Source organism: Mytilus californianus, unplaced genomic scaffold, assembly GCF_021869535.1.
Source record: "Mytilus californianus isolate M0D057914Y unplaced genomic scaffold, xbMytCali1.0.p SCAF_25, whole genome shotgun sequence".
Lineage (NCBI taxonomy): Eukaryota > Metazoa > Mollusca > Bivalvia > Mytilida > Mytilidae > Mytilus > Mytilus californianus.
The window spans coordinates 2814243-2837421 of NW_026262674.1; the positions used below are offsets into that span (position 1 = coordinate 2814243).

General features: G+C 31.3%; 1 protein-coding gene and 1 long non-coding RNA gene across 3 annotated transcripts in view; both read right to left on the minus strand.

Moving 5' to 3' along the window:
• The window catches only part of LOC127732543 (deoxyuridine 5'-triphosphate nucleotidohydrolase-like), a 36169-nt gene that overhangs the window by 8120 nt on the left and 4870 nt on the right, over positions 1-23179 (minus strand). Inside the window, exons 2-4 of the mRNA XM_052241595.1 lie at positions 21040-21131; positions 19493-19537; positions 15597-15671 (exon numbers count right to left, since the gene is read on the minus strand). Of these exons, the coding sequence (XP_052097555.1) occupies positions 15597-15671; positions 19493-19537; positions 21040-21131 (212 nt within the window). The remainder of the gene's footprint in view (positions 1-15596; positions 15672-19492; positions 19538-21039; positions 21132-23179) is intronic.
• LOC127732545 (uncharacterized) lies at positions 326-11225 on the minus strand. 2 transcript variants are annotated; one of them, XR_007996304.1, is made up of 4 exons: positions 11065-11225; positions 4161-4297; positions 2467-2585; positions 326-641 (listed from the first exon to the last, which is right to left on the minus strand). It is a non-coding gene; the product is annotated as an uncharacterized LOC127732545 (long non-coding RNA). The 2 variants fall into 2 exon arrangements; XR_007996303.1 differs by having other exon boundaries at positions 4161-4300; positions 11065-11223.

Below are 23179 nucleotides of genomic sequence, written 5' to 3' on the forward strand. Positions count from 1 at the left end.
GGTGTTTTTGTTGTTATATTGCTGGCTGATTGATGTATACCTCATGTCTCATTGTACTAATAAACTAAAATAGAAAGTTCTGTGAAATATAGCTGATATACAAATGTACCATATTGAAAGGCTCTCTGTAATTTACAACCATTTACTTCTTATTTCATATATGCAAAAATAGTTTTTTTCTCATTTTAACACTGATCTTAAGGTTAAGGCAAAATGTTGACAAACAACAGGCATATACCATTAAAAGATCTCAAAGTTTGGCTGCACAATAAGCTAAAAATTCTTGTTATTTCATTTTTTTATATAAAATTCATTTTAAAACATGCATTTTCATTTTTTTACTGTAACTTGTATGTTGACACAATAATTTGAATTTGAATTGTATTATATTCTGAAAGTACTTGTGGTTGAAAAAATATACACAATTGTTAATTCCAGTTGGTTTACGTTTCTTGAAAACACCACTACTATGACTACATGTCTGTTAATAATGTTTAAGAGTCCTCTTCTGCATATAATTGCTATTTGTACCCAAGGATTCCTTCATACATTTGCACTTCTCCTCCTAAGATGTTGCTCCAATGATAAAATCCTGTAATGCATACTTAGCAATCAGACTCTTTGAATACTTCCTACAGTTCCTGTAATATAATAAAATCAGCATGTTTGTTTCTGTAGTCAAGCAAAAAAGATAACACCAATTTAATCTCCAATGATTACCAAACTTATAATTAGGAGATAACTGTTTTGTATTTTAAGCTCAGACATGATCATTGGTGATTTGATGGTGATTTACCCAGTAAAACCCAGTAATTCCCACTGGGCTGGGCAATACTCATAAAACCCAGGTTTTTGCCAACCCTGTTTCAGGACATTTTGTAGCTCGCTATGCTGTATCAGTTTTGCTCATTGTTGAAAGCTGTACATATGATCATTTACAGTTGTCAATATTCAGTCATTTGGACTCTGGTGGATAGTTGTCTCATTGGCAATCATACCATGTCAAATTTTATAATAAATTACTTATGAAAACAAACCACATTACCTGTATATATAAGTATACTTAGTGCCTATAGAAACACAACTCATCATTTTCAAGCCCCCTTCTTACATGTCTTAGCCCCATTTAAATTACAATACTAACACAGTATGTTTATGGCTCTATGCATTCTGGAAACATCTGGTTACCTGATACTTTTCCAGTTAAGAAATTTGTGATTAGCTTCCATAGGGGTATAAATCAAAACTCCAAATGCTCTGAAAATTGATAATCTAGCAGACTGTACATTTTTTAATTACCTCTGCAACGGAGGTGTGGCGGTTCATTATGGTTGAACTTTGCCATGTTAACAAGTTGTACCTCCAAAACTGTAGGAGGAGATAGCCAGACAAACAAAGTATCCTCATCCGGACGGACAGGGGTAAATTGATATTATTCCCCCTCGACTGTTGCTGGGCATAACTACATGTGCTGTAGCATGTGTAAGGGGACCAGAATTGTGTTTTTATTGGCACTCAGTATAAATTTATATAAAATAGATATCACAAGAGACGAGTAAACACGCTGAAATGTCTTGCATGTTTTACTATTCATGATATATTTTATGTTGATTGTTCTAAACATGCTAAAGATATAATTTTACTATAAGTATGATATATAAACTTAACATAACCAATGATCCATGAAAAAAATACTGTCAAGCAAATAATGCCAAGGTCAGAAAAACCAAGCCAGACAGACATGTGCACCTTACAATCATTGCCTACCCCAAATATAGCTGATCTGTTAATTGATTATAGCTTGTATAGTAAACAACAAACACAGTGACAAATCCAGAAATTTTCATAAGTGGGGGCCCACTGACTGCCTAAGAAGGGGCCCGCTCTGGTCAAGCTTCAGTGATTCCCTATATAATCAACCAAATTTTTCCCAGAACAGGGAAGGGGGGAGGCCCCCTGCCCCCCTAAATCCGCCTCTGCAAACAGACCAAAATATGAAACTTATTATTGACTAATGAACTATGAATATCAGGTCATGGTAAGATGAACCCTGCCCAGACAGACATGTACACCATACAATCAGTTGCAGACAAGACAAAAATGGCCTAATTCATGATAGCAGTTATTGTTTAATCTTGGTCAAGCTATTTTGATAATTTTCCTCAAACTACAAGCATAACATATATACACATGGGAATATTAATATGAAATAAGAATTGAAATCTAAGGAAATCCAGAATATAATATTCTATTCTCATAAATTTACATGGACTGAAAAGGGGTAAACAAATCTAACTACATGCCTATTCCATACATGTATATATAGCAGATTAACTTTTCCCTTGATCTGTTGATTGATAGTGTTTTTTTATTTTGTCAGTTTGCGTGGACTCCTTTTTAAATTTGCACAGGATTCGGCATTTTTGTTATACAATTTTGACAGCAAATACTGTAACAAATACATACCAGTTACATGTACTGTATCTATAGGGTCTCCACTACATGTATATCTAATCAAGTCATTCATTTCATCGAAACATATAACATGTATAACTTCACTTCCACTTACATCTGGGGAGCTAATTCTGAAAATTTAAATTCCAGTGATTATTATAAATATAAGACCTGAACCTGATCATGCTGATGAACTGTTTTCCAAATAAAAACATGGCAATACAACTGAAAATTCATTTAGATATATGTCAAATTCACACAGGCAATTGTTTTAAATAAATGTTGATAGTGTCCACATGAGGACACAGATGATGCCCCTGCTTGCATATCATATAGTTATAAAGGGACATAACTGAAGAACGGTAAAAGTGATGCTACCCAAATTTGAACTTGATCTGAGTTTTGTGGTAATAAGCATTGTATGTAAGTCTCATAACATTCGGTTGAGGCTAACCTAAGTAGAAAACAGAAACTAAAAATTCAGCAATTTTTCTATTTGTAAACACGCATAACTCTAGAACAGTTGTGTATAAGTTTCATAACATTTGGTTGAGGCAAACTTAAGTTAGAGAACGGAAACTAAAACTTTTGCAATTTTTCCATTTCTAAAGGGCATAACTCTAGAACGGTTAAAGTGACGCCACCAAAATTCAAACTTGATCTGTGTTTTGTGGTAATAAGAATTGTGTATAATTTTCATAACATTTGGTTGAGGCAAACTTAAGTTAGAGAACGGAAACCAATTTTGGGACGTACGTACAGACGGACAAGGGTAAAACTTAATGCCCCCACCGTTACGGCAGGGGCATAAAAATATTCACCAAGAGAGAAAACAATTAATTTTTCTTTTAACCAATAAGTGAACATCACTAGCAAAATGACTAGTACTAAATTTCTAGATTGAACTGTTGCGCATGCATTTTGTCAGGATCTTTAACAGCTGAGTAAACAGTATTGTTCTGTTCATTGTTGAAGGTCTTAAAGTGGCCTAAAACTGCTTACATCCCCTTCATTTTGACCGTGGCTGATCATGATAGTTTTCTTATTGGCAATCCTACCACATCTCCTTATTTTCAAATTACTAAAAATTATCAATCTGCAACAATTAAATTCTATTTATATACACATCTACTTTTGCATAGGTACTATTTCTGTACCAAACATATGTAGTACTGGAAATCTACTTTTAATATTCAGTACTATTTTGTTACTTTAAAATTAGTGCAATATTTAGGAAACTTTATTTTACAGTAGCAGTGTACATGTACATTGTATATATATTGATTAAAGGTAATCTGATCATCACTATGAAGCAATGTTCAAAACACTCTGCCATTATCAGAAATCAAATTTATTTAAAGTCCAATGACAAAGTATATGTGCAAAACACTCAAAACTTTTTTTAAGTACCACAATCTGACAGAATTCATACATATACATAATCAGTGAGGCATAAAATGAAGGTCAAAAAGATATACTTTTTGTTGGATGCTACATCATCATTATTAGTTAAATGAATGCAAGACATTGAGTACATGTAGTTACTAGTACATAATATTTGAACTTAAAATAAAGGATAATCTGATTTTTATCAGTCTCTGATCAGAAATAAAGCCACACAACAGCGAAATATATGTATCAGAGATGCACATACAATCATTGAATATATGTTTAAGATTAATACTTAGCATTGGCTGTCAACATACATTTTTTGGTACATGTAAAAATGGACTGTCTGATAGGCAAACTCCACATAGAGATTGGACACTACATGTAGGTTACTTCATTAATTCCAGTATCAGTCATTATCAATAGTCAACTCCTCTGCCCATACCTTGTAATACTGCTGAAAGGGAGAAAACAGTACATTTGTGGAGGCAATACTATTCAAAGAGTTTTGCAAACAATTAGCTTATAATATACATGTATTTCTTGCTATATGTATTTATATTAAACTTAGAATTGTACTATCAAATATCAACTAGAGGCTCTCAAGAGCCTGTGTCACTCACCTGTATCCACTGTTGTTTTGAAAATCATAATTAATAGTATAAGATACCCTTTTAATGATTTTATTAAATTTGGTCCAGTAGTTTAAACTAAAAGCAGGTCATCCCATTGTAGTCTTACAACAGTAACTGAAGACCCCTTGTCATTATTAAATTAGTTTTCAAGTTGTAACCATTTGAAATTGATTGTTTACAATTTCCCCTTAGACTGTATGGGATTTGCTCATTGTTGAAGGATGAACTGTGACCTGTAGTTTATGTTAACTTCTACATGTATGTCATTTAATCTTGGGTGAAGGGAAATTATACCATATCTTCTTTTACCTATATATTAGTTCAGGTGTATGAACATATACAAATGATGTACAATGTATATTATTCAAGACTTAAATGTTTTGAAACCAGAAAATCCTTCTTTTTTTTTGGCCCCAAATTATTAAATGGTTTACATGGTTTAGTCTGTTACCCCAAAAATTAATCCAAACCTTCTTTTGAGGTATGGAACCTACAAATGACCTATTAAGTAGTACAATTTTATAGTTATCCTACACTTATACACAATTTATTGCCATGAAACATGAAAAATGCTTGTTTTGGACCATAATTCCTACATTTGTCCTAAACAGTTTCTGCTATAAAAAAAAATCATCTGAACTGAAACAAAATTTGAACTTGATATGCAACTTGTCATGGTAAAACTACATGTATACAATAATCATGAAAATTATCAGATCAATATCTTCAAGCATATATAACAATAAAATGCTCTGATGGGCGCAGCTTGATACGACCGCAGAGGTCGAACCCTGAACAGTTGGAGCAAGTATGGACACAACATTCAAGCTTGATACAGCTTTGGATTGTGATTAAATATTTGACACAGCATAGGTTCTGACACAGAATGAATGTGGTCAAAGAACTTAAAGATTCAGCATATCAAAGAACCCCAAGAATTCAATTTTTGTTAAAATCAAACTAAGTTTCATTTTGGACCCTTTGGACCCTAATGTAGACTAATTTGAACAAGAGGCTGTCAGAGAGACAGCAAACCGGATTTTCCTGCAGAGGTCGAACACTGAACAGTTGAGCAAGTATGGACACTACATTTAAACTTAAAACAGCTCTGAATTTGGATTGTGATTGAATATTTGACACATCAATGATGATCATAGGTTTGTGACACAAAATGAATGTAGTCAAAGAACTGATATATTTGAAATTGGACATTTAAATACCTATTATGGTCCAATATCCAAAATCTAAGTACATATTAGAATCAGCATATCAAAGAACCCCAAGAATTCAATTTTTGATGAAATCAGACAAAAGTTTAATCTAGGACCCTTTGGACCCTGATTTGGACCAACTTGAAAACTGGGCCTAAAAATCTAATATCTAAATAGAGTTTAAATTCAGCATTTGAAAGAACCCTATATATATATTTAATTTATGTTGAAATGAAACACTGGTTAATTTTATCCATAATATTTTCTGTGCAAATGGAAATAACTCAAACTGGATAAATAGTTCTCTAAAATAAGATATGATGCATTTTTTCAAATTATAATCAATAATATAATAACAACAACCAGTGATGACTAATTAATATAAGTTCTCTAAAATTAGATATGATTTAACACTCAAACATTGTTAGAATCAGCATATCAAAGAACCAAAGAATTCAATTTTTGATGAAATTAAACAAAAGTTTAATTTAGGACCCTTTGGACCTCAATGTGGTATTATCTTATTAATAATGAAAAGCTCGACCGTTTACAAGTTCTTAAACAGGAGGGGGGTGGGGGTGACCCAAAGGGACTCGCCTTATACCCCATGGATTTCATTTGATTTGTTTTATTGTCCCATACAAGAATATATATGGTTTCGGAGATCTTGACCCTTTACAAGTTTTCAAAAAGAAGGGGGTGGGGGTGACCCCAGGGGACTCGCCTAAAATTTTGAGGCAATTACCCCCAAAATCAATCCCAGCATTCCCTTTGTGATATGGAACCTTGTGGTACAATGTCAGAGAGATCCATACACTAACACACAAGTTATTGTCTGGAAGTTACAAAAATGCTTATTTTTGGCCCCTAATTCCTTAACTGTTGGTACCATAACCCCCAAAATAAATCCCAACCTTCCTTTTGTGGTATCAAACCTTATGGTAAAATTTCATAGAGATCCATTCACTTGAACTAAAGTTATTGTGCGAAAACCAATGTGTCTTCGGACGAAGACGACGACGCCAACTTCATACCAATATACGACCGCAAAATTTTTTAATTTTTTGCGGTAGTATAAAAATGAAAGTGAAAAACTGATTGTTTGCGTGAATGTAGCTCTGCAAAATTAAAACAACTTAAGTTATTTTTTCTGAACAGAATATATATTGAACTTGATCTGTGAACTTGTCATAATGTATACATATCTAAATATTATTGTTTATAATAATATTGTTTGTTTGCTATATGCCCTTCTGGGGCCCTAATTTGGTGAATAAAAATATTCTATTCTATTCTATATATAAGGGCGAGGGTTTGGATTCCCCTAACATGTTTAACCCCGCCACATTCTGTATATATGTGCCGGTCCCAAGTCAGGAGCCTGTAATATTAATTCAGTGGTTGTCCTTTGTTGCTTTGTTACATATATATTTGTTTTTAGCGTTCATTTTTTATACATTAATTATGCCATTAGTTTTCTTGTTTGAATGTTTTACATTTGTGATTTTGGGGCCTTTTATAGCTGGGTTTGTGGTATGGGCTTTGCTCATTGTTGAAGGCCATACGCAACTATTATCAGCACCCGCTTTGCGCATGCGTCAAATTTGACCACAATCGATATCGATAAATTTACTATAGATTGTTAAAGGAAATCTTAAATTTTGATTAGCTGTCTGTAAATATCATTAAATTTCTTTTTCATTGGCATCAATTTTGAAAGTTCAATTTATAAGCTTTCTACAGATCTAATTTGTATTTTGATAAGGATTGCAGAAGTTAGGGCCTTTTTCAATTAAAGAACACCGGGTGCACGACCTATTACATTGTACTTCATACAATACGAAACCAAAAATTTGTGCACATGGGTTTTCTTTAATGAATTGACATAAAATCTTTATTAGAAACAGCTTCATTCGCATGTATATTTATTCTCTGGTTTTAAATCTATCCAACGATATAAATTTCATATTTTACAATTTTTTTTGAATCAGGGCCTTTTTTATTCAAAAATCGAGATGCGATCATTTTTTGAAGTTGACCAGAAATAATCTAAGTCAAACCAGGTAAATATAATATTCATGGATAAATAATTAACACATGACAATGTGATAACTTCTGTTATTCTCAGTAGACATGAGTTGTTTGTGTTTTTTTTTCTTTGACGGTTTAACAATGTTTAATAGCCTCTTTCTTTTCAAGTTTACTTTATAAATTGTAAATTTCAATGCACAAAAGTTTCAAATGAGAAAAAAAAAATATTCTCCAAGATAAACCAATTGCCAAAGTCTTAAAAGAATAAGACAAGGGCAGCATATGTGCCAGTGTGGACTATATACGAAAATATTTGTATGTAGTAATGCTAATTTAAAGATTACAAAACGACAATCGCTTAAAATTGAAATAAATTGAACTAAAATATTTTAACAGTTTAAGGAAGATGGGGTGTCTAAATTATAATCCATAGAATTTTTTTAATAATTTGCCAAAATGTAGTTTATATCATGCTTTTTAAAAAAAAATAATAAAAAGAATGGGACATGGGGCTTATTTTCACGCTACAGGTTGTGCAAAATTGACAGATTTTGTAATGATTATGCATGGAAAACCCAATTTTCTGCCATAAAACGAAAACTACACCATAGAATTTTGAGATAAAATATGTGAAGATAGCTCTAATAGTATGCTTTCAGATAAGAAAAATAAAAAATGGGGTCATGGGACCCGTTTTCTTGCTACATAATAAAATAGGTAAATTCCTAACACATTCTATTGTAAAAGTAACTTTATCTGAATTATCTGCCCTTACATTTGAGTTGCCTCCCCTTATATGGCAAAGTTGGAAAAAATAGAATCAAACAAAAGTATTCTGTTTTTTTGTAAAATACAACCATAAATATGATAAAATAGGTCATTTTCTATATTGAAATGAAAATTCTTACACATGAATTACCTACTACTCTCAAAATTTGCACTTTTTATTAAAGATCTAGACTGATTGTTTTCTGGTATTTCAAAATTCAAGATGGAGGAAGACACCCTATCTACCTTAAGAAACAAAATTTTAGATACATACATGTACATGTGAATTTACTAGTCTATTGCTTGTTTGATGCACATTCTCCTTTTATACACTTAACTTTTAGAAAAATAAATCGCATTGAACAAAATAAATATTATTTTTAATTTGTCTCCGTCCTTTCAAAAGATTCTATCATGAAAAAAATTTTAATTTTGCAATTGAACATTTATGTAAAATATTTATTAAAAAGGAAACTTATTTTAATTATTTTTCTGTTAATGTAAAGTTTACGGAGAGCTGTCTCATTGGCACTCATACCACATCTTCTTACATTTACAAAATTTATAAAAAAAAAAAATGTATATTGTACATTTTTTGTACATGTATTTGCAGAATTTGAAATTTTTAATTTATCAAATGAATAAGATAATTGGAATCGTTAAAATTCAGAATTATACTTGAAAACAGATGCCTGCGACCCCTGTTGTTTCGATTAGCATGTTTTCTAAAGATATCCGTGTGAAGTTCACAAATTTCAACATGTATTTGGTCACCTGGTGTGAATTTCAGATAAAATTGTCAAGTTCAAATCTGTGGTTAAAACTTTCCTTTACATATCAGTTATATTATTATCTGGGCAGGGTACTCCCCCCCCCCCCCCCCCCTTTTTTTATATTATACTCTGAACATTATTGTATACACTTTTTCTGTGGGACTTTCTTTATGTAAAACAAGATAAAAATCTACGTTGTCTCATATTCGGATTTACGTCGAAAGAAAGGTTTAAGATATATCAAAATCGAACAACATCGTGTGAACATTTCTATTGATGACTATAGTGAATCATTTTTCGATTATGTATTTTGTTATTACATGAATTACATCTATCCATATTTTGATTGTCAACTCATTGCATACTTCTCTAAAAATGATGTTACTGAAATCAAGAATATTATATCTAATATAATATAACCTCACAATTACAACCCTCTTGCTTTTGAAATTGTTAAAGAACAATTTTAATTTTATGTAAGTGCTTTTATAAACTGTAACAAGCCAACGATTTAATGATAGATATATATACATGTATATATGTTTGGTTATCATAATCTCGTATTTGTCCTTTTTCGACTTTTTATTTTGTATGTTTGATATTCGGTAAAATAGAATTTTATCTTTTGGAAATAAAGTCAGTTTATACAACTCGTATTCATGTGGAACCTAGCATGCTACAATGTCATATGGTTATAATATTGTTTACTTAGTGTTGTCAAATTATTAACGAGTGTCAACATTGTCTTTACAAACTCAGCATGTTGTCTTGATAAGATATCACACACAGAAAAGACTGATCAGACGGATAAGAAATTAAAATCATGCGCGATAACTTGTACTGGCTTACACTGAGGATAATAGTTGGCCATGCTGTACAGTGACCTGTAGCATTCTCATTGGCAATCATTCCACATCTTCTTTTTTATACTGTATCGTTTTGTTGTCATTATTGATTTATACCATTTGTAGTTTTCTGTAATCTAAATATGCTGGAATAAAAAAAATTGACACAATTCAAGTCAATTGTGTTGCTTCTGATATGACGTTAAATCTAATGTCAAAGTGAGGTACAGCCACGTGACCAGTATTAGAGTGTACATTTTTTACAACAGATTAGGTACATTGTATTTGATCTGGCTTTCAGTTACTGCTAGCAAGTCCGGAAACTTGTCAGTGATTGTCTTGTGTCATGTATGTGATAACTGCAAGTCAGCCAAGTGTTTGTTATCTATATAACTTTTGAGTTAATCATAGATAAGATAGTAATACGTATGATTTGAATCATACACAAATAAAAAAAGAAGTGACAAATTTATACTGTATAAGACTCAGTCAGAATTAGACATATCCATCTCCATTATTCATAAATATTTTTTGATCTGCCATTATCTGGGAAGTTGCGACACTTAAAGAATTCGATATGAGAAACTAAATCATGAATGCGTCTTTAAAGATTTAAGTATCCATATGAACATTGAAAAATTATAAGCAGGTAATGAACTAATAAGTTGGTAGTTTAACTTTAGTTTGTTCAAATTGTTAAAAAAAATCGATAGCTTAAGACCCCTTGACTTCGTGAATAACAGAATGCAAGCTACGTTACTGTATACAAATAATAAAATAACTTACAATTCAACAGGAATTTGAAATTAGATGCGTTAGGTCCTATGGGGCGAACGTGTATAAAAATTATTTGGGAGCGAACGAAAACGATACCAAAATCGAAGATGAAAACCATTCTCATTCAGTCATTGCAGATTTCTGTTTATTCCTGCACTATTAAATCATTTGTTTGAGTTACCTGTAGTACATCCTCGAGTATTCATTGATTCATAGCTCCTTGGTATTGTTTGTCTTGTTAAATTAACTGAAACAAGTACTGTTGTTGACAATCGGCTGACGGCGTTCTTCTCTTTAAGACGCGTCATAATCTGTATCTTTCAAGCGTTTTAAAAAAACCCGACTCCGGACGAGAGATTCACGGATATTGTCCTGATCTGATGTTCAAAGTACTTCTCCATGTGAAAAGTGAAAAATAGGTACCTGCTAGTTCCCCCATTCCTACTATACAAATCCGTGGAACATATAACAAATTATTTTGTTAATAAGCATCCTTTACATAGGAGCACCTCCACATGGAGCTGTTAGTTAATTAAACCCTTACAACTATTTAATATATATATTTATAAAATCTGGGACTATTATACTAACTTAGTATAATAGTCCCAGATAAAATATAATAAATATAATTTCAATTATGACTGTGATTTCATTGTGTAAAAGAATATATATATATATCTATACAAAAGTAAAATGTTTAACCTTAATTCAATGAGCAAGCCTTGTCTAATTGGCAATCATTTACCACACATTTATTAAAGCTTAAAGAATGTAAGTTTTTTTTAATAATAAAGTGTAAATGTAACCAAGGAATTGTATATTTAAATATACAATTCCTTGATGTAACCATTCATTTTTTCTGAATAAAAACATTAATCTAAGAATACAGGGACGTAAAATTGTTTTGTAATTTTAAAATGTGTCCCAGTGCAACAATTGATCATGCAATCTTTCAATTTCAAAGATTATAAACAAAATTTGCTTCTTGTATAGATGTCATGTTATAAAAAGCAATACAAAAAATTTTATACTGCACTTTCAATATACTTAAAAAATTGATAAACATTCAAATTTACATTTATTGACAAAATTTAGTACATATAAAATTCTTTTCTGTATTCTTACTAGTTTTTATTCATATATGTCCTAATGTTAAACTTATGTGCGATTCAATGCTCACAAATTTTCTTGACTTATAAGTTTGAGGAAAAGTTTTATGCACAGTAAAATAGGGAGATAACTCATGTTTGGAAGTTAATGATATATATATGATATATATTATCCTTTTTTTCTTTGCAATAATGGGAAGTAAAGAATCTATTACAGTAACAGTAATCTATTTCATAAGTTGGAGTTACCTCCCACATTTTTTAAAAGTATAAAAGTAAAGAAGACATAAGATGTGTGAAAGTAATTAAATTTACTACTTAATAATTATAGAAATATTACTAGTAAATCAAATAAGTCCATCAATATAATATAGGCATCTAGGAATTTGAAATAAGAGATACACATGTATACAAAATTCCATCCTAATGACTCTACTAGAGATAAATATAAACAGTGATAGAAAATATAATTCAAAACCAACATGTTTTTGTAGTTGCATCTAACCCACTATCAAGGGAGATAATTCATGCTTAACAAAAAGATAAATATTTATCATTTACAATGATTGTATGTCCAAATGTGTAAATCTTGAGAGACAAAGAATAACAGTTTTTAAAATGATTCAATTTTGCAAAAAGAAAATTGGAATGAATAATAGCAAAATTCAGGTGAATTTGTTTCTCATGTTACAAAAATTTAACTCAATAAAGTTAAATTTCTCTTATGAATTCATGGTTTAATTCAGATAAAATGAAACATAACATTTTCACATGAGTTTTGATTCATGTTAATTTCATGTGAAATTGTTCACGTGAATTTAACGTGAAATTTTTCATGTGAATATATCATGAAATATTCACATGAATTTAACGTGAAATATTCACGTGAATTTCACGTGAAATACTCACGTGAAATACTCACATGAATTTCACGTGAATTTCACGTGAAAATAGAATTTTTCAAATTAAATTAAGATTTCCATGGAATATATGATACATATAATACAAGATATTAGAGGTTGACAAAATGTTTGATTTTCGGTTATTTTTTTTTAACTTAGACACCATTTATATTTTTTCACGTGAAATTCACATGAAATGTTTTACGTGAAATTCACGTGAAATAATTTCACGTGAAAATTTAACGTGAATTTCACGTGAAATCACTTCACGTGAAATTAACGTGAAATTCATGTGAAATTCATGTGAAATTCACGTGAAATTCACGTGAGATGAGATTCACGTGAACTTCACGTGAGCAAAATTTGGCTGTGTAGGGGAAGACAATAATTTAATAGCAGTACATTTCTGAAGATTTTTATAAGGGCTGTTCTATTAAAACATACAAGGTACTCAGGGAAGGCACTTTAAAAATGGGGTAACCACCTATAGAGGCAAATTAAAAATTTCACTTGCATTTCCAATACTGTAAATTCAGAAATTATTGCGAAAAATGCGACAGGGTTATAATCGCAATAATTTAAACTCGCATTTAGAAACTTTTTATATGAATTAAACAGGATTTTTCTCAATATCGCAAAAATTAAAATCGCAGTTTAGTCTAAAATGACAAAATCGCAATAATAAATGCACGCAATAATTTCTGAATTTACAGTATGCAAAAACATAGATGACACCCACCAATAGTTGAGATTTGGAAGTGCCTTCCCTGGGTCCCATGTATGTTTTTATGGAACAACCCTAAGATAAAGGATTTTCTTTTAAAAGAAAGTTCATGTACACGTGTTGAATAGTAAAACTTAGCCTTCCAAGTTTATAAAACACATTCAACTTTTTCTAAAATTTGAAGTATCATAATGAATTAAAAGAGCAGGAAGATTCATTAAAAGAGATCAGTTTTACTAAAAAAAAAAATCTTTTTAAATCCATGGCTAGCTTGGACAACATGCTTCATACAGAATAAAAATATATAATTGTGTATAATTTGTAATGGGCCAACAATTTATCTTTTATCCAGTATAAAAAATTTTACTACTCATTTCACATTTGTCAGCCACGACAGCGATGTCTTAATAAATCTACAGATTTCTTGTAATAGTATTAAACTTGGGTCAAGAAAACAAGACTGAAAACGACAAATGTCAAATAACATAAAACAGTAGTCTTTTGTGTTATGATTTTTGGTGTTTTAACGCCACTTTTAAGCACCGCTTTTGGGCTATTTCATGGCGGCCAGTTTTTATTGGTGGAGGAAGCCGGAGTGCCCGGAGAAAACTACTGACCTTCGATAGGAAAACTGACAATCCTAGTCAATTAAGATTGGAGTCGAGTGCACCTGCACGAGCGGGGTTTGAACTCACAACCTCAGTGTTGACTGGCTACAGGGGTTAAGAAATTTTGTAACAGGTCACTAGCCCAGGGCTAATTGGTAGCAGGATTTTACTAGCCCTGTTGGAAGAACTGCTAGCCCATCAAAACTGACCTGCTAGCTTGAGTATGCCTTACAAATTCAGAGTTTGCTGCATAAAAAAATGAATTCTATAAGCTTAACAATTTTTATCCCTTGTACAGTAGATTTCGGCAAATCGGATACCCAAAACTTATGTCAGCAAAAAAATATCCCATTAGCCGATATATTCAATTAGTCGATAATTGTATAAGCATTGAACATGTTGAATATTCTGCAATAATGAGTTGACCAAATCCGGAGATGGTGCAAGTCTTGACCACTGCTATACGTATATGTATATATAAAAGGATTGGAGTGATTTTTATCAGATACATCATCACGTTTGTGTAAAATAATTATCAGCTGCCTGGTTATATGTAATGCTCATATTTGTTTTCAGTTTTTAAATCCTATATTTATTAAAATAAATCAAATGACCTCAAATATTTATGTGAATAAATATCAACCATCCACTGTTTGTGTCTTTTGTAATTGTTTTATAAACGAGGTAATATCCATATATATTTACATCTATCACAGGTAAGCTAATTGTGGACTATAAATAGATTTCAAACTGAGTACAGTCTCTAAACTGAAATTGTATTTGTTATATATTTTATTTCTTTAAAAATCAAATTTATTTGAATAGCAATGAAGATTATCATGATTGATGAAATATTATTGCATCAAGTTTAAGTTTACTGAAGACTGTTTATGTTTAGGTCATGGTTCTGGAGGCTTCTTAACAGTATGTTAACAAAACAAAAAGGCGTCCATAACATGTGGTCAAATTTATATCTGACAAAAGTCAGGTTTCTCCTGTCAAAAGTATTCACATTTATATTGCAATAAATTATTCAGAAGGAGGTACAATCAGATTACGTTATATTTCTCTGGTTGTATAATACCCCATGTACTGAGAAATCGATATTGAATTGAACAGAAAGTACGGGATCCACCACGAGTTATTTGTTCTATTTTTAAATTAATACATGTACAAAAGCAGTTCAAATTCCGGGAATCCCAGATGACGTAGTTGAATCTGATTGGCTAAGATAGAAAATCTTTTTTGGAAACGCCATGAATTTTTTGTTACTAGTCTGTCACCACCGAGGCCCCTTTTTGTGTTTTGATAAATTGTTTTAATTATGTGTATTTTTTTTTTTGTCAGTTTTTGTTTGTTATCACCCTCACCAACGAATTCTTGTTCTCCAAAATTAAACATGACAACTCCCACATTACCACGATAGTCCTGATCAATCACTCCAGCTGAAAGTAAACAACATAACGATTAACTATAGTCCTGATCAATCACTCCAGCTGAAAGTAAACAACATAACTATTAATGATAGTCCTGATCAATCACTCCAGCTGAAAGTAAACAACATAAGGATTAACGATAGTCCTGATCAATCACTCCAGCTGAAAGTAAACAACATAACAATTAACGATAGTCCTGATCGATCACTCCAGCTGAAAGTAAACAACATAACAATTAACGATAGTCTGATCAATCACTCCAGCTGAAAGTAAACAACATAGCAATTAACGATAGTCCTGATCAATCACTCCTTATGAAAGTAAACAACATAACAATTAACGATAGTCCTGATCAATCACTCCAGCTGAAAGTAAACAACATAACAATTAACGATAGTCCTGATCGATCACTCCAGCTGAAAGTAAGGGATCATAGATTTATTCTTACGAGGAAGCTCCGAGCATGCTCGGAGGATGCTCGGAGCTTTTTCAGTAGGCTCTTCTCTGCAGTTTATGTGAAAATAATTATCATGATCCATTAAGATGTCAATCAAATCTACACCACTTCTATAATAAGGAAAGTTGAGCATTATAGAGGAAGCTCAATTAACACCTGTGTAAACAACTGATCTATTCAAATACATTTTGCATGACATTTTACAAATTATAGAAAAGATAAGAAATTCTTCAACAGTACTGTGTAATGCTTGGAAAGAAATCTCAAGTCTCCACAAAAAAGTGAAAGTCATTTAACAAAAAATATACAATTATTATATTTATTAATCATTTCTTTTTTTATAATAAAAAAAATTCTCAAATCTTATAATTAGATGATATGATTTAAATATAGTTTATATTATATAATATGCTACATAAAAGTTATCAAGACACAAACAACAGTCAGGGGGCGATACTAAACAACTTATTTTTTTTAGTTACTTAATATATATTAATAGGTATTTTTTGTTTTTTTAAATGTCAAAAGTGGACTAAATGTAGTTTTTAAGAATTTTTTCATCATTTCATTAAGTAAAATTAAGTATTTATCCAACTTGAGATGAGTATAGAGAGATTACTTTAAAAATAATGACAAAAATATTACTTTTATAAATTATTTTATACATCTTTGAAAAACTAAGCATACTTACAATTACATGTATTTAAGGAACATATGTAATTGTTTTTGATAAAGATTTCAAATTATAAATAACTTCAAGTCTTAATTAAATCACAAAGTTCCATCCATTTATATTTGTTCAACTATAAGATTTTAAAGGAAAATGTTATTTTAATAGCCCCAAGAGACCAATCTATGACCAAGAAGTGTGGCATCAGAAAGGCAATTAGTGTTTCAGGAGGATTTAAATAGTTTTATACTGCATGGGGAAAATAACCAGATGTGAAAATTTGTTAAAGCTTGTAAAACCTGTATGAATGGACACCTATAGAAATAATATTAACAGAAGTTACTTATTCATGATATATAAGTAATATTTGAAACAACCTTGTTTTCAATATAACTTGTATAAGTAATTTTGAAAATTACTTGTTTAAGTAATGCCTCTAACTATTAAAACAATGATAATTTTTTTTGTTATAAAATAGCAAAGTTAGTTTTTTATAAAAAAAATCATGGCTACTCTAAGAAAGGTTGAGGAGGTAATACCACCATTGTTTTCCCTCTAGTACGTCTCACTTTAATTGTCATTTTTTTTATAATTGTGCAGATTTGGTTTTATTTTAAATAAAGAAGTGAAGTTTTATCCTGACCTGTACTTGAATGAAAATCTAATATAAAATTGTTTCCCCCTATCAGTCTTTGTTTAATTGGTATTTTTCCAAAAATATGTGCAGAATTTATCTATGTTTTAAATAAAGAAATACTTGACATGAGTAAAGTTTTTTCTTGTCCTGTACTATAGTAATAAAACAACATAATTTTTCAGTGCATATAAGAAAGAAGACATCACCAGAATTAACCAACCAAATTCTATCCCCCTTTTTTTTTCTCTGTTTACAAGCTTTAGTAGCCATGTCCCCTAAAATTGCAAAAATATTTCCTATAAAAAACTAACTTTGCTATTTTATAAAAAAAAATACCATTGTTTAGTTAAGGGCATTACTTAAACTAGTAATTTTCAAAATTACCTATACAAGTTATATTGAAAACAAGGTTGTTTCAAATATTACTTATATATCATGAATAAGTAACTTCTGTTAATATTATTTCTATAGGTGTCCATTCATACAGGTTTTACAAGCTTTAACAAATTTTCACATCTGGTTATTTTCCCCATGCAGTATAAAACTATTTAAATCCTCCTGAAACACTAATTGCCTTTCTGATGCCACACTTCTTGGTCATAGATTGGTCTCTTGGGGCTGTTAAAATAACATTTTCCTTCAAAATCTTAGAGATGAACAAATATAAATGGATGGAACCTTGTGATTTAATTAAGACTTAAAGTTATTTATAATTTGAAATATTTATCAAAAACAATTACATATGTTCCTTAAATAATTGTGCTTAGTTTTTCGCTTAGTAATTCGAAGATGTATAAAATAATTTATAAAAGTAATATTTTTGTCATTATTTTTAAAGTAATCTCTCTATACTCATCTCAAGTTGGATAAATACTTAATTTTACTTAATGAAATGATATAAAAATTCTTAAAAACTACATTTAGTCCACTTTTGACATTTAAAATAACAATTGAGATTATATCAAATAATTTAAAAAAACAAAAAATACCTATTAATATAAGTAACTAAAAAAAATAACTTGGTTAGTATCACCCCCTGACTGTTGTTTGTGTCTTGATAACTTTTATGTAGCATGTTATATAATATAAACTATATTTAAATCATATCATCTAATTATAAAATTTGAGAATTTTTTTTATTATAAAAAAAGAAATGATTATTTTAAAAATATAATAATTGTATATTTTTTGTTAAAGACTTTCACTTTTTGTGGAGACATGAGATTTCTTTCCAAGCATTACACAGTACTGTTGAAGAATTTCTAATCTATTCTATAGTTTTGTAAAATTTCAGGCAAAATGTATTTGAATAGATTAGATGTTTACACAGGTGTTAATTGAGCTTCCTCTTTAATGCTCTACTTTCCTTATTATAGAAGTGGTGTAGATTTGATTGACATCTTAATGGATCATGATAATTATTTTCACATAAACTGCAGAGAAGAGCCTACTGAAAAAGCTCTGAGCATCCTCCGAGCATGCTCGGAGCTTCCTCATAAGAATAAATCTATGATCCCTAAACAACATAACGATTAGCTATAGTCCTGATCAATCACTCCAGCTGAACGTAAACAACATAACGAGTAACGATAGTCCTGATCAATCACTCCAGCTGAACGTAAACAACATAACGAGTAACGATAGTCCTGATCAATCACTCCAGCTGAAAGTAAACAACATAAGGATTAACGATAGTCTTGATCAATCACTCCAGCTGAAAGTAAACAACATAACAATTAACATTGAATCAGGGTTTAATCTATGAATTTGAGGCTTTAGCAACTTTTGCCAGAAATGAGAACAAGACCCTTTTTGGTTAACAGGATAGGACCATTTTCTTTTTCAGTATTGCAAAAACAGTTGCCTGGGCTTACATGAAAAAATATTTAATGTTTACATTCATTTCTTTTTCACCACTTCATCAGTATAGAAATAATCAACTTAAAAGTGGAGGATATCAAGAATTTGTCAGGGCTCACTACCCTGCAAAAACCCTCCAGTTGAAAACATTATACCAATTGTAAGAATGATTTCATTTAAAAAATTGCAATCAAACAGGAACCTACCTCCGACATCAATAAAATGCTTGGCTGCAAGACCAGATCTTGGTGCTGAAAAACAAAATTGAAATGTTCAATTAGAGAGCACCATGTATAGGGTTGATCAGTCAAATCTTTAACTAGATATAATTTTTTAAAATAAGAAATTTCATTGATCCAATTACATGTAAGAGCCCTTGATGGACAGGATGACATTTATTATTAAACACAAAAACAAAACACTAATTTGAAAAAAAAATAATTAAAATTTTACATTGACATTAGATTTAAATGTCTCATTGACGAATAATTCCATATGTGCAGTGGTCCAGTTGTTGCAGTCTTGTCATTTTTTTTTTTGTTGAATTTCATTTGCCGGTATCAGGCAGTTTGTTTTTTTGCTGTAAAATTCATTTACATTGTGCTATATCTCACTACCAGTAATGCTGTTGCTGGTTTCATTTGGGTTTGGTTTTTTTATTTTTTTGGGGGGGGGGGGGGGGGGGAGGGGAGGGAGGGAATAGTGAGCTTATCATTCCATACATGGATCTCCTTATTTACAATATGCAAAAATGCAGAAATTCATTCATATGTTAAGACAGAAGTTTGATTCATTTATCTTTCATGTGGAAACAAAGCTATTACTAGGTTCCACCTGCGGAGCTGTATGCAATAGGTTGAGGTAAAATTTATACTGAAGCATAAATCATCATTCCTTTTCATTGAAGCAACTAAAACTTTAACGAAAATTTTCCTTGTTTGAGTGTAGTCAAAATTCAAACTATTAGCAAACAGGAACAGATATTAAATAGTTACAGAGTATGCAACTCATCATAATCGAGATGGAGACCAAATATATAATCATTCTTGTCATAGAAGCCATGAAAAGTTTGACGGAAACTTTTTTTGTGCAAGTGTAAAATTTCATGGAATAGGAAGAGGCTGCAGGCAGATTTCAAAATTGTTCACCCACTACAACTCAACTCAAAATACAAAATCATTTCCTAGATGAAAGTTTTCTTACCAGGACCATTATAAAGGATATGTTTGTTTGCCCTAACCCTACCTACCAAGAAAAAATAGCTACCTAATCAAAATCTTTTATTGTCCTGATGTGAAAAAGTTCTTTTTTTTAATGATAGGCACAAAGACAAAAAAAAAAAAAAAAAAAAAAAAACATAGAACACTTTCTTTTATTGTCTGGATTTTTTTGCTTCAAATAGACATGGACTAAAAAAACATCTGACACTTTAATTTCTCTTTGCAGAAAAAAGGAAATGCCTACCTTCCTACCCACTGTCTCTACCTTTGGGTAGGGTTTGGGCATACAAAAATATTTTTAAGTGTGTCCCACAGTATTTTAGAGGATCAAACTAAGTTGACTATGCCATATGGATTTTGCTCATTGTTGAAGGACGTACAGTGACCCGTCATTTTGTCTCTGCTTGAGAGTTATCTCATTAGCAATCATACCACATCTTATTTTAACATCGAGCGATTAATATTTGGACATTAATGAATTGCCATCACCATGATTAGTTGTACCGACTTGACAATTAAAATGACGTACTTACCCACACGACCATAGCAGCCTTCTGGGAGTGCTATCTGTATGTCTGTCATTGCACAAACTTTCCCTTTTGATGGAATCTTATAATCATAGGCACTGAAAAGTCCAAATTTACATAAAGATTATTAAACTTTTTAACAATGGATCACATCTCCCTAATCTATTTTCTGCACACTAACAGATGGCAAAAACAAATATCTGAATATGCAGTGATCGGGAAGGACGTGCGCCATTTGCGCTTTTCTACCATAAATGTCGTATAGGGTGACAAATGTAAGCGCCCACATGGCGCACGATATTTTTCACTTCGTTTTTAAACTTTAGATATCGTAAGATGGATTTCCGATCGTGAATCGTGTCGCCATGTGTGTGTACAAAACTGTGTAGTGTTCCCTCCAATGATAGGAGCACCACCTATTGATTTTTGGGACGTCTCGGGCGTTTTTCTATGGTAATAATAGCAACATGTGGTATAACTGATTACCCAAAATACGTAATAAACCATCATTCATAAATTTTTATAAACAACTTTAAATTTGTGAAATTTGGCTAGTACAGTCGAAAAATTTTCTCTAATTATAATCTTTTAAGTAAGCTTGCTATTATTTCGATTGAAAAACCCAAAAGCCTTTTTATGAATGTAGTATTTGTTTCCATAAAAGGCGCTTAACTGTCCTTGTCAATTTTTTGGTCTTTGGCTCGTTTGAACATTTTGTAAACATGCCTTCAGCGAATTGTTGTTGTGTCTTATCAATTAACGTTACTCTCTACTGTTATTCTTGTCATCGCGATGAAGTAATAATAATACAAGAAGTGCAGAGGAAATGCCAGAAACAACCTCTAATACGGAACGTCTGGAATAAAGTATGGCAATTGACGAAGACCCAAATTTAATGTAAAGAAAAACATGAACATGAACAAGGCAACAGTACCAGTTGTAAATAAAGGTTATCGTAAATATTGCCCGGTTTGGAAGAAATTATTGTATATTCATTGAAATTGATATTACAAAGCACAGGAACAATATCCATGATATCAATTAGAATCATACAGGTACTGTAAGTGTAAATGCTCTTTTGTTCCGACGTTGGAAAGTTCCGGCGGAAAGAACTAACTAGTCGAAAAGTTCCAGAGGAACTTATTAACTAGTTACTTTGTTCTTCCTCTGGTTTAAAAGTTCCACCGGAACAAAGTGACTAGTTGAAAAGTTCCAACGGAACATATCAACTAGTTAGAAAGTTCCTTTTTGCCAAATTAGTCAAAACCGGAACTAACAAACTAGCCCAAAAGTTCCAACGGAACTTATTAACCAGTCACAAAGTTCCATTTGGAGAATTGATGCAAAGAACCACATGAGGAGGGGGGTATTCTTCCCTCTCTTGAGGGTACTATGAATACTAAATTTGCATGATAATGCAACTTATTCCGTTTTATGTGAGCTATGAAATACAACTTAAATTTTGCATATTTGTCCCCAAAGAAACCCCTTTCAGTGCGTTTGGTATTCTTGTAAATTAATGATTTGCTCTTATATATACTGATACTCATTCTTCCCCCTCTTTCTGCAAAAAGGACGAAATATGGTATATTCGGAACGATGTAACTAGTTGTTCTGTTCCGCCAGAACTATTCAACTAGCTACATTGTTCCGGGACTTTTCAACTAGCTACTTTTTTCCGGAACTTTTCGACTGCACTCGGAATAAAACAACTAGTTGGAAAGTTCCATCGGAATGAAATAACTAGTTGAAAAGTTCCGCCAGCAAAGTAACTGCCGGAACAAAGTGGCTGTTACATTAGTACCACTGCCTCGTTGCTGAAATATACATTTTATTTTTAAATTATTTATTGTAAACGAATGGCCCACTCATTTGACAACATGGCCCATTAATTCTAAAAATGGCCCATTGAATTTATTTTATGGGGGCCCTGGGCCCATAGAGAAAAAATCCTTCCAGATCACTGAATATGCTGATTTTCATTTAATTTGATAAAATTATCGACATTCATTTAGGCCATAAAAAGAATATGTTTGCTTGCCCTAACCCTACCTACCCAGAAAATAGCTGCCTACTCAAAATCTTTTATTGTTCGGATGTGAAAAAGTTTTTTATTTAATCAGATCAGTCTTCACGATGAACTGCT